At 43.0% G+C, this 12,892-nt stretch overlaps 1 protein-coding gene across 9 annotated transcripts in view; it reads right to left on the bottom strand.

Moving 5' to 3' along the window:
• CADPS (calcium dependent secretion activator) overlaps nucleotides 1–12,892 on the bottom strand; it is a 356,444-nt gene that overhangs the window by 65,550 nt on the left and 278,002 nt on the right. For 5 of the 9 annotated variants that reach the window (XM_083491182.1, XM_083491174.1, XM_083491175.1 and 2 more), the window contains 3 exons: nucleotides 12,705–12,851; nucleotides 8,550–8,705; nucleotides 6,232–6,379 (listed from right to left, as the gene is read on the bottom strand). In XM_083491182.1, coding sequence (XP_083347308.1) covers nucleotides 6,232–6,379; nucleotides 8,550–8,705; nucleotides 12,705–12,851 — 451 coding nt within the window. The remainder of the gene's footprint in view (nucleotides 1–6,231; nucleotides 6,380–8,549; nucleotides 8,706–12,704; nucleotides 12,852–12,892) is intronic. The other 4 variants (XM_083491178.1, XM_083491179.1, XM_083491180.1 and 1 more) reach the window with 1 other exon arrangement.

The following is a 12,892-nucleotide window of genomic DNA, read 5'->3' as shown; positions in this document are numbered from 1 at the left end:
TGAATCACAGAATCATAAAGTTGGAGGCACCCTTACTAGGAAATCTGGTAATACAGTATCATCCAACCTCTGTTTAGTGATGGAGAGTCCACTGTCTTTTCAGGAGGCCTGTTCCATTACTGAACAATTCACAATTCACATTACTGAACAATTCACAAAGTTCTTCCTATTTACTTACTTTCTGACATTTATATTATTCTGTGCTCCCCTTACAGAAGCCAAAGCAGTGTGGTTCAAAGGCAACAGTTACCCATCCAGGCAACTGACCAGACCCAAACCTGCTTAGCTTCAGCAAGGCAGTAGTCTCCTGTATCTTCATACCATATTCATAGTTCTTTACATCAGGTTGTAATAAAAAAGATCAGAGGAGTAAAGTAAAATTTACATCAACGATACGCCTTTTGGCTCATGGAGCTGTTTTAAAGCTACCCATTTACTGCCGATAGCTGCAATGCAGGGCATCCTGTCAACTCTCTAATTATGAAACTCCATGGTGTGGATGATGTGATGTATGGGGAGGATGTTGGTGGGCAATCCTACTTCTGGCAGACATTGGAATGATGGGCACTCTGTGGGTGCCTGTTCCAGGTCTCACTGCACAGAAGTTCTGTGGCCCTCTTCAGTTTGACTAAGGAAGGCTCCTGCTTGCAGCTAAGTGTCCTCTGATTTATTTGCCATCAGCAGAAGCTGCCATTTTACTATAGATCAGCCCTTCTCCATGTAGATTGAATGGTGGCTTCAAAGTTGCTATTCCCATTTGAAATGAACATGGTGGTGAATCAGCTTGTTGTTGTGGGGGCAGGGAACTACCGCAAGCAAAAAAAGGAAGTTGATGCAACCAGGGTTGGATATGTACCAGCCCTCCTAGTGTGCAGGTTAGGTGTGCAGCCTTGAGGTCATCTTGGACTCACAGTTGTCCATGGAGGCGCAGGTCAATTCTGTGTCCAGGGCAGCTGTCTACCCATTCCATCGACCTGCCTGCATGCTGTCTTGCCAGAGTGGTACATGCTCTGGTTATCTCCTGCTTAGACTACTGCAATGCGCTCTACACGGGGCTACCTTTGAAGGTGACTTGGAAACTACAACTAATCCAGGATATGACTGCCAGACTGGTGACTGGGAGTGGCCACAGGGACCATATCTCACTGGTTCTAAAAGATCTACATTGGCTCCCAGTGTTGACCTTTAAATGGCATTGGCCCTGTATACCTGAAGGAATGTCTCTATTTCCATCGTTTAGCCCAGACACTGAGGTCCAGCTCTGAAGGCCTTCTGGTGGTTCCCTCAATGTGAGATTTGAAGTTACAGGGAACCAGCCAGAAGGCCTGCTCAGTAGTGGGTCCCACCCTGTAGAACATCCTGTCATCAGATGTCAAAATGATAAACAAGTACACAACTTTCTGGCGTCATCTGAAGGCAGCCTTGTATTGGGAAGTTTTTAATATTTGATGTTTCATTGTATTTTTACATTCTGTTGGAAGCTGCCCAGAGTGGTGGTAGTAGTAGTAGTAGTAGTAGTAGTAATAATAATAATAATAATAATAATAATAATAATAATAATAATAATAATAATAATAATATATTATTTGTACCCCGCCCATCTGGAGGGCTTCCAAAAGAGATTAAAAATACATTAAAACACCAGTCATTAAAAACTTCCCTAAACAGGGCTGCCTTCAGATGTCTTCTAAACATCAGGTAGTTGTTTATCTCTTTGACATCTGATGGGAGGGTGTTCCACTTGGCTTCTCGCAGTGAGGGAACTGCCAGAAGGCCCTTGGTGCTGGACCTCAGTGTCTGGGCAGAATGATGGGGGTGGAGATGCTCCTTCAGGTATACTGGGCCACGGCCATTTAGGGATTTAAAGGTCAACACCCAGTCAGATGGGTGGAGTCCTAATAAACAACAACAACAACTATGATTGCCACAGAATTGCCACTAGATCCACAGTGCTTAGTTCAGAGTGGAGAAGATGGGAAGAACATGAGAACATACCTTATACCAGCTCAGGACTAAACTATGGGCCCATCTGCACCATACATTTAAAGCATTGCTGATACCATTTTAAACAGCCGTGGCTTCCCTCAAAGAATTCTGGGGGCTGTAGTTTGCTAAGGGCACTGAGAGTTGTTCCCCTCAGAGAGCTCCAGTTCCCAGAGTCCCTTGGCAAGAAGGATTGTTAACTCCTCCCTGGGAAGTGTAGGTGTGTGAGGGGAATAACTGCTCTCAGGTGCCTCTTCCTCTTGTGGTCCCACCTGTATGGCAGCACTGGAACTCTTTGGGCAGAGAAAGGCATGGATTTGGCGCTCCTGTCATGCTGACCCATTGAATCAGTGTGGGGAAAAATCCACCCTAGGAAGCTTTGAAGCACCCAGGTCCTTCAAAGTGCCCTGCAGGAGTGGGATGCTAATTCAGCTAAACTAGTGAGATACTTTGGCTTGCTTTATAAGCAGATGAATTCAGTCCATCTATAGTCACTTTACTAGGCTGACATTGGGTGCGCATGTGAGAGGCATGTTTCATTATGACACCGCCAACAGATTGTGTGTATGCTGCATTTCTATTAGCGACCATCTGACCTCGGAGAAGAAAAACATACCAGACCCACCAAGAAATATTTGATACACAAGTTATTCCTGTCAATACATTAAATATTCAGAAGAAATATAAATATTTAAGGTGGTAAATTATGTCTGCCAAATGTCTGAACAGCTGCCTTTGAATATAAGGACACAGGGAGAATATGGGTGTATATGTTCAGCAGAATGCACTCCCTAAAATGCCTCAAATTTTTCCATATCTGATCATTAAAAAAAATTAAGAGAAATAATGGCAACATTTGGAGGCTCAGTAGGATTCAGTGGACCTTATATAGGTCTCCTTTTATCCAAAGGAAGGAATTGTGGATACTCTAAAGGAGGAAACTCAGGCTGTCAATTCAAGATGGGTTGTTTATTGTTTTGCTGGTTTGATTTACTTGTTTCTATCCTGTATTTTATTCTGCGAACCACCTTATGATGAATATCTTATTCAAAATCTAATAAATAATAATAATAACGTTTGGTGGTTATCCTGAATTTCCTGGTGCAATTATCCCATGTCTTTTCTAACCATAAAAAGTTTGATAAGAAAACTGATGGAAAACTACGCTGGAAAACGTTGGCAAAGCTGTATAGCCTCCACATGAACATACCAGGATGAATGCCTGGTAAAGCATCATTTATAGCAACATTATACTCTGAGTGCTCAATAAACAATTGGCCTGGAAGCTCCCTAAATATCAGTTCAAATGGAGTTGTTACTGGGATTGGATTGGGTGGGATGATAGAAGTATAGTTCCTGCTAGTTCCATTACATGTGGTGGAGTGGGAGGTTGCTGCAAATTGACTGTTCCTATGTGTGCAATTGACTTAGATGAGTTCCATGATTGATTAAGAGGAAAGGCCTTTTATCAATTGCTAAGGATGTGGGGAGAAAATGAGGACAGCAAACACACGGAGGAATTCTACTGGAAGGGAGGGGCAAGATTATGTCCCAGGGCTACTGTCAGAAGCAGTTTGCTTGGTTCCCTGGCAGGTGTGTCACTTAAGAGGGGGGACGGTGAGGTGGTGTGGGGGTTGGTGCAGTGCAGATGCACTGGCAGAACCCATCTGATGCTCCCACTGGTATGTCCGCACTGTACAGACACCCCCACCGCCTCACCCCTTCACCCTCCCCATAAGCACCAGCAATGCGCTTGCCAGGAAGGAAGCATTGTGGCTCAAGTTGCTGCTGGCTGCTGTGGCTCTGGGAGCACCTTTGGTTCAACAACCAAGAGCTCAGTTAGCCTGGGGAATAGCAAAGCATCCCGCCAGCAAACCCTTCTAGGCTGTGGCTGGCAGGAGACTAAGAATGCAGCAACTGTCAATCACGTTATCCCTTTGGAACTGGGTTGGGCTTGGCCACATGGAAGGTTGAATCAAATACACCCCTACTTTGTTTGAGAAAAGAGATGGATAAAATGGTTAATTTAGTGTCGTTGGCATAAATATCCCTTGCCATACTGCAGTCCTTATTAGTCAATCACTTTATATATTAGCAGTTATACATTTCTGAGAGAAACAGGAGAAAAGCAAAGAGAAATGAGATGGCATGAGACACTGGGATGAGGTAGGAATTCATTAAAATGAATAAAAGAGAAAACAAAAGACTTGGAGGGGAGAAGGCGGGGTGTATGTAATCCTGCAGTCCTAAACAGTAACTTATGCACAGATAACTCACATCTGATTTGCAGGTCTATTAGTTCAGCTATTTGTTAAAAACGTCATACCAGAGCAACCGCTACTTCACACAATCGCTATGCAATCTGTGTACCGCAGTATCAATACTTTCTCAAAGAGGCACATGTGGATTTGCCTAAGACATATTAAAGGCTGATTCTTTGTGCAACTGAATTGCTGCTTGTTATCAACCATGATGGGTCATGGATTTGCAAGAACAATGCGAGTGACAAATCAAGTAAAATGGGAGTTGGTCAGGGGTAACTGAGGCTGGCAAGCACCTTTTACCTATGCTATACCTGATGGGAAATGAAACTGATACAACAGAGAAATGGCAAATTAAAACCCCAAAGAATCAAATTTCTCACCATCACATGTACAGGTAGCTGGTAGAACAACCCTATGCATATCTGCTCAGAAGTAAGTCCTGTTTAGTTCGACGGGACTTACTCCCAGGTAAATGTGCATAGGAGCGCAGCCTACGCTTACTCCCAGTCTTGGCATTTGTGTAAGGCCTAGAATTTATTTCAACTAATAGTGTTATTATTAGAGGTGCTGGAAAGCTGTATTTGTAAAGAGATACTAGGCTTAAGCCAGGAACACTGAACGCTGGGGCTCTTTACAAACTTGACTATTGGAAGAGTTTAGAAATGTCACTTCAGGCCAGTTGCCAGAAACCTCTAGCAGACATTCCTATAGATCATAATGGATCAAAACAACAAGGAATTATGGCGTAGAAATAATTGAGCTGCAGCAGCTTCACAACGACTGTCTTCCTGAGTTTGTTTTGAAAAAGTGCAACGAAAAGGCTGCACCAAGACAGAAGATGCAAGGCAAATTCTGTGGTTCTGGGCTAATTTCAGACCAGGAGTGGTGGGAGTTCATTTAAGTATATGCTTTGACTTGGGTGAGGGAAGCCTTTAGTGCTCACAACAGTAAGGTTGCATCCTGGGATTATATAAAAAGAGGAGCATCTAAAAGAACAAATAGCATACCAAACAAACAAAAGAAAATGAAGACCAAAGGACCTGCTCCAATGCTCACTGTACTCAGTCTAATCTCCCCATGAATCCATTTGGATTGGTGCTTTATTTTGTAAGTATCCGAATGAGATAAATATTTCAAGAAAATAAAAAAGCTAGAATAACCCATGTGACATAGATTCTGAACATGAGGAGTTGTTGTTGTATGCACTACTGAAAATGAGATACGAGAATCCAAGCCCTGTGTCTGAACTGGTCATAAACAGAGATGAGAAAAATGTTGAACAGTGTTTCAAGCCTTCCAAACAAAAGAGGATTATGATTATGCATTTCATTGAGCCCAATTCAGCATGTCTTTCTACTTCACAACATCACATGTGGAAATGTTCAAGTTGTGATAATGTCTTTGAGAAGTAAAACACATTAGACCAGCAGATGATAAAACTGGACCAGTTTGGAACCTTTGAGTCATTAAGGACCCGGAAGTATTATAAATGTAGGTTTTAGAAAAGTCCAATCAGGCAGGACTGCATTTTACATAGGATCAGGCAATTTATTTCCCCTTAAGTCCTTTTGCTCAGGTTGCTTTGTTTCTCATGGGGTTTTCTTTGCCTGTTGGTCAAAATAATCATGCCTTTGCAATCTGGTAGTTGCATGTAAAAATCAAGACGTTGGGGCAAACGTATGTCTGGTTCCAAGGTGGAGTTAATGACTCAATATAAAACACTGTCATGCATAAATAGGCTTTAAAGGTACCTTGTGCACATCACAATCCTTGCCAACAGTCACTTCTAAGTGACAGGGGTTCTGAGTGTCCATATTCAATATGGGGATTTGTTTGACGGAGTGACCCTGCATTTTCATCTGCATAGTCTATATATGGAAAACTAAATCCACAACTGTTAGAATGTTTCTGAAACCAGCAGAATATAAGATGCAGATTTTTTTCCCTTTAAACATTTATAAATATATATATATATAAGTTTTACCTCTTGGCCCATTTCCATACTGCAAAGTTTTGTTGACTGAGCTTTGGCATCAACCATAACATTAAACATGGTGCATATTGACTGAGGGACTCTGAAATCTGTTGACCGGCTTGTTTTTTGCAGCTTTACTTCAAACGCAATCCTGGTTCTGTTAAAAGTAATAAAAAAATAAAATAAAAGGAACATTTTAAAAGTTAAGATACTGAGGCTGCTAATTTGACTGAGCAATACAATACTCCGAAGTCTTCATTTTCCTGTGTGTTCTGGGAGACCAGTGGGAAGGGGAGCTGGTCACAGCAGGAGAAGGAGACCCTACAGCCTGCCTCACTCAGCCTCTTGACCCCTCTCGCTTCTGAGTCTGCACTGCTGTCTGCCACAGCCTCTCCCTGCTCACTAAATCCTGTTGCCTCTTCTGCTCCTAACACCTCCTCCTCCCAGTCTACTCCTTCTCTCTCTAACCACCCATTGTCGTCCCACCACCAGCCCTCTGATTCTGAGCCTTCTTCATCTGGGGGTTCCTTAAGGGTTCCTTGGCTTGTACCTCCCACCACTTCTCTGCATCCAGCCAGTCCATGACAACTGATTTCTACTCCGGACATGGAACAGATAAGCGAAGCTCATCAGTTTCTGCTCCTGTTTCCATTTTCAGCTGAATTCTCCAATATTCCTAGCCCAACACATTTTGGAATGTAAAAGAAAAATGTTCATGAATGGCAACTCACACTTTTTAGCTTATTTCTTTAGTGATTTGCCAAAGCTACAAAAGTTTATCTTTGCAGGTTGCAAACTAATTTATAACTGAAGTATACCAGGAACCAAACAGAAAACTCACAGCAGTATAGGAAATCATATGGGTGTTCATTACTCAGCACTGATTATACAAACCTGTTAATTGATTAACTCCACCAAAATACTGAATTGTTGCATTTTCATTTTGTCATAATGTGACTCGTTTGCCTGAACTCTTCTGAATTGTCACATAAACTGCTATAAGTTGATTCTTTGACAAGTAAATATACAACACCTCTTCAGGTTCTATTGCAAAACAGGAGCCCCAGGTTTATTTCTTCTCTTCTCATTATGCGATTTACCCAACCTATTCCAACAACAGCCAATGATGTGGATTTGGGTGGGGAAAACCATCTTCTTCTTCATCAGCATCATTACTACTATTACAACATTTCTATCCTATCTTTCTTCCAAGGAGCTCAAGGTTCTCACCACTCTCCATTGCATCCTCACAGCAAAAACCAGTGACTGGCCCAAGGTCACAAACACAGAGTGAGATTCATGTCTGAGAAGGCATTTAGACCTCGACCTGCCATCTCTTAGACCAGCACTCTAACCACTACATCCCACTGGCTCACCATAGCATAGCATGATGACATGTCATATGATCAGTTGAACCAGCTATTTTTTGGGGGGTGGGGGCAAGAAAGAGGGAGAGAATGAAGAATGCCACCAACATTTTTTGGCAGTAGCCCCAAGTATGTAGTTCTGCCCTGAACAACTACTCTTGTTTGATTTGAGAAGGCTGCTTGCCATTACTGAACTTCTCATTGAGGAACCCCTGCTAAGGCTTACTTAAAACTCTCACAGAAGCTACTCATCAAGTACTTAATTTTTTGGGAAGTCATTTCCAGCATGCATTGTCCCAATTGCAGAAGCAGAATTGCACAATTGCGCAGAAGCAATTGGATGTGATTTCAAAACTTAGATGCACGCTATGTGGACACTAGTTGCTTCCACCAGTGCTTCCACTGAGAGCCAGTGTGGTGCAGTGGTTAAGAGCAGTGGACTCGTAATCTGGTGAACCGGGTTCACGTCTCCGCTTCTCCACGTGCAGCTGCTGGGTGACCTTGGGCTAGTCACACTTCTTTGAAGACTCTCAGCCCCACTCACCTCACAGAGTGTTTGTTGTGGGGGAGGAAGGGAAAGGAGAATGTTAGCCGCTTTGAGACTTCTTAGGGTAGTGATAAAGCGGGATATCAAATTCAAACTCTTCTTCCACCAGTGGTGAAGCATGGGAGGGGGTACAGAGGTGGCTGCCCTGGGCACAAAATCGTTAGGGGCACAAAATTTCAACACCCGGTGTTGCCTCAATACAGCTGCGCAGTTTCGTCGCTGGGCTCTGTTGAATACAGCTTCTCTATGTGCACCAGGAAGTGACTTCTCCAGACAACGATCTCCTGGGTGATGCGGATGCCGTTAGGAAGCTGAATGCTCATGCACACTCCCCACCCTTTCCCCTCCCTCCCACCACCTCCGCGTGGCCCCGGACACTGGCAACCCGTGCTATGCCACTGGTTTCCACTTACCTCTTCACACAGGACTCAATCATATCACTAGCCATAAGCTTTAAGCGCTGTTCTAGGTGTTTCCCAAACTCTTCCTCAGGCCAGTGTAAATCCCTGATGAAGGTCTGTAAGGCATCCAATTTCCAAAACAGATCTTCTGACGTTCCTGATCCATTGCTGACAGGAGAAAAGGAAAAATAAGAATGACAGGAGAAGTTACAGCCTGCTCTCTGGCTCTGGAAACCTAATGTGGAGATCGTTCTTGCACACGTAACGGGGGCGTAACAGTGACTGGAGACACAGAACAATGCCAGGGAGAATCTCCATCATCAGGGTTTTACACTATACATTTTCTTCTTCTTCTAATCTACCTAGCTGTTACAAGTCTTTCCAGATCAGACAGAAGAGGGTAACGAACGTTTATCTGGAAACAGTGCATATGGCATAAAAACAAAAAAACAGCCTGTTTCAATAATCACATTAGGGTATGTAGTTATTGAACTGAAGGCTATACAACGTGAAGGCAAATCTCTGGTTGATAATAACCGCAGTACACAAACGTATGTGGTTATTCTTCGGTTTCATGCACTTCCCGCATTGCAAGCTTCATTCTCTTCGTTCTCCTTCCCCCATCCCCAAGGGTTTCAGGAGAAAACAAGAACAGTGCTAACAAGTGGTGAGCGAGGACACACTTTTTGAACAGCTGGAAACAAATCAGGGTAAGGCAATTGAATAATTCACAATGAGACATCCTTTTACATATCTCAGAAAACTTTGGCTTTGTTGATTTCTCTACCTCTTTTTCGTTTGGGACTCCCCCCTCCCCAAATTTCCTTTCTCTTTTTCAGAAAGAGAAATAAATATATCTGACCAGACTTCTGTAAGTTTCCTTTTGCTTTTTGCAATGCCTTTACAATTCTGTGCAGGTTCAATAAAGCGCAGGTTCTCTTACCCAGATCTTCCATACAGATGGGACCAGCCAGTCCAGCTGATTTAGACTTCTCTTCAGCTACAATTATGCCTAATGCCTCTACTTACAGGATAAGATACGAGCTTCAGATTGTGCTTCATGCTGAGAAATTTATGCACCTCTCTCCTCCTCTCTCTCATCCCTCTCTCCACATTGATTATGACCAAGGGAACTTGAAGAAGCGCACCCGACTCCTCGCATACCACTAATGCTAACACAATCATTTGTATTTACACACCATGCATTACCAGGTCATGCTGATATCGTCTATAGAAACAAATAAGGATGGGTGTTTCCATTGTGACAGATGCCAGCTGCATTGACTTAATGCTACAGAAGGGAAGATATAGCTAAATGCACACATGGCTACTGCAGGGTGAAGACTATATTCCCAACATGCCGGGGGGGGGGGGGGACGACAGTCCTTTGAATCCTGCACTAACAAAGGTATTTATTCCCCAAAGAATGCATCAACTCAGTTGTAATAAATAGACATATCTATGTAATGGCGTGAAAACACTGAAACATGTCCTTAATGGGTAGAAGGGAGATGCGCCCAATGAAAAGATAAGAGAATCAGGCTTTTTCTTGAATGGTTGGTTAAGCAAAGAAGTAGCACACATCATAACAGTGGCATAATTGGCTAAGCATCATTTCAGTTCTTCTGATTTAAACATACATTGAGAATAATTACCTTCTCTTTATTATTATTTTTTAAATCCAGTCTAATCCTGCCTTTGGAATAGAGCGTATTTATGTTTGAAGCAATCAGATATCCAGGAATGGGGGGGAAAACCTGGTATTTAGTATTACAACATGGCGATACCCATCTGCTTCCAGAATTTTCAAATAAAAAAATAATCTCTGGGTTGATTTTGTATCTCCCATTTGAAGAGTTCATTGGATTTTGAAAAGCGGAGAGCAATATCACACATTTGGCTTAAAGCTGACAAGTTCAGTAGCTCATTTTCCCCCATCATACTGCTTTTAAGATGAATTTGTGCTCAAGTTTTATTCTTTAAATAAAATCATACGCGAAACTTAAGATGACTGCTTTGTCTTTGACTGCCATCCTAAATGCATGCCCTCATCAGAAAGTGACATTCAAGTCATTCAATGAGACTTACTCATGAGTAAGCATGTCCAGGATTGAGGCCTTGATTCTTATCTTTTCGAAAACAAAACAAAACAATATCACAGAGCATGCACAGAGAGAAAGTAAAACTGTCAGTTAACTATTTACACATACTGCCTAGTCTAGTCTAGCCTTTAATAAACCAGCTCAGCATGAATATGAGTTGCATTTCATGGAATTATCAGTTCTGGTACTTTAAAAAAACCTCTCTATATACAATTTAATAGATGAATACAGCATTTTCTTGTACAGTGATTCATTTGACTTGCTTTTCAAAATCATAACGTTTTGGTGGAAATGGCCTTTAGATTAAAATTTGAATACAGTTTCCTGTCCCCAAATGATTGTTCAAAAAGGCAGTACGATAAGCTTTGTCGTGCTTGGATTGGGCCTGGTAGGGTGGAAGGCAGGGAGCCCAACAGTAGGTGGCGCCATAGCCAACAACAGGCAGAGCCAACTAGATCCAGTTCTTTCTGAACCCTCCACCCTGCTGAGTTCTACAATGGGAACACTGAGACAGAGGAGGAGGAAGATGACAGCCAGCGACCCCTCTCTGGATGGGTTGTAAGAAGGCAGGCAGATCGGGAGGTTGGCTGAGGGTAGGCTGAAGCACAGAAGCGACACTTGTGGGTGGGAAGTTGACATCTGTGCTTACACTCACACTTCTGGCAGGGCTATGCTTACTTTGGTCGCTCCAAATGCGTCCCACTGACTTCCATGGGGCAATTTGGAGTGAGACTGAAACCATTCATATACGTTTGCCTCTCTGGGTGTACTAGCCAGGTCCCAACTTCAATCCCCACTGTCATCTCCAAGTAGGGCTGGGAGAAACTCCTTCTTGAAACCCTAGGGAACCACTGCCATTTGGTGTAGACCAATGTTTCCCAAACGTCGGTCTCTAGCTGTTTTTGGACTACAACTCCCATCATCCCTAGCTAGCAAGACTAGTGGTCAGAGATGATGGGAATCGTAGTCCAATAACAGCTGGAGGCCCAAGTTTGGGAAACACTGGTGTAGACAATATTGAGCCAGATGGACCAATGGTCCAATTCATTATAAGGCAGCTTCCTATGTTCCTATGTAGCTGCAGCCTTCCTGTTCACAGAAGAAGAGGAGCGTAAATCCTGCCTGGGTTTTCTCTTCTGACATTCCACTACTCATGCAAGGAGACCTATGTGAGCAGCTACTTGCAAGGGTTAGCTGTCTGCAGGAATGGAAGACCTCAGCTCATGATGGTCACAGACTGCCATGGTTTCCCCACTTCCCTTTGTAATGTGGTTATAGGACTGGTGTGCCAGGCCATGGTCCTAGATAACTTGAGGAAAGCTATCTAAGCAACAGCAGCTTTGGGTTGGGCCCAAGCAACTTTGCCATCTAGGACCAGGCAGCCTCCTTCACTACTGCATTTTGCAGCATCGGAAACCGCCCCATGCTTCAGACACCACAGAGAAGCCACCTGAAGTTTCACAAGGCTTTGCCAAAGTGTCCAGGGCAGCAGGTGGCAAAGGGGCATTCCTGTTCTGATTTGCTAGCAGCAAGAAAGTGCTCATTTTGCTTCCCCTCCCAACCTGCCGCCTGAGGCAGGTGATTCAGTATGCTAGGGCCAACTCTGAAAGCACTTCTTCCAACAGTGTAAATGTTGTTTTCTTTCTTTTTAACAATCATTTAGGAAAGCAGGAACAATCAGGTGAAGCATATGGGCTTTTAGATCCCAATAAAGATAATGGCAAAATTAGCTGAGCACAGGATAGTTTCTTTTTTAACAGCACACATCATTGACACTTATCTCACGGTTCGCAACCAACACAATAGTATTTTTTTTGGTGCACCGATCCAAATCTTATCAACAGGTATGTTGACAAGTGTCAAGTGTGGAAGGAAAAAAATGCATTCGATACAGACATCCGTGCTAAATTTTAACAGAACGCGCGCCAAATTTAGTCCTTCTCTAGAAAGAGACGTCAATCTCGCTTGTTCTCTTAAAGAGGCTCTAGCAAAGAGAAATAAACAATCCATATCCATGCCAAGGAAACTTTTGATTTAAATGAGATCTATTGAACTGAATACACACTCAGCATCATATATAGCAGCCATCCATGACGGTGCAGAAAAGGCAGGCATTTGGGGGATGCCTAGCGGGATGTTAACTGGTAGATTTGGAACTTTGGGGAGATTCACATTTGGTAGGTTCACATTGGGCAGATTACTTGTTAAACTCCTGTGGAAGAAACAGACAGAAAAAGAAAAAAATACCATCAC

Source organism: Podarcis liolepis (genome assembly GCF_965112155.1).
Source record: "Podarcis liolepis genome assembly, chromosome: 2".
NCBI classification, from domain to species: Eukaryota; Metazoa; Chordata; class Lepidosauria; order Squamata; family Lacertidae; genus Podarcis; species Podarcis liolepis.
The sequence above is the reverse complement of the archived record's forward strand: the minus strand, read 5'-3'. Positions and strand labels throughout refer to the sequence as shown.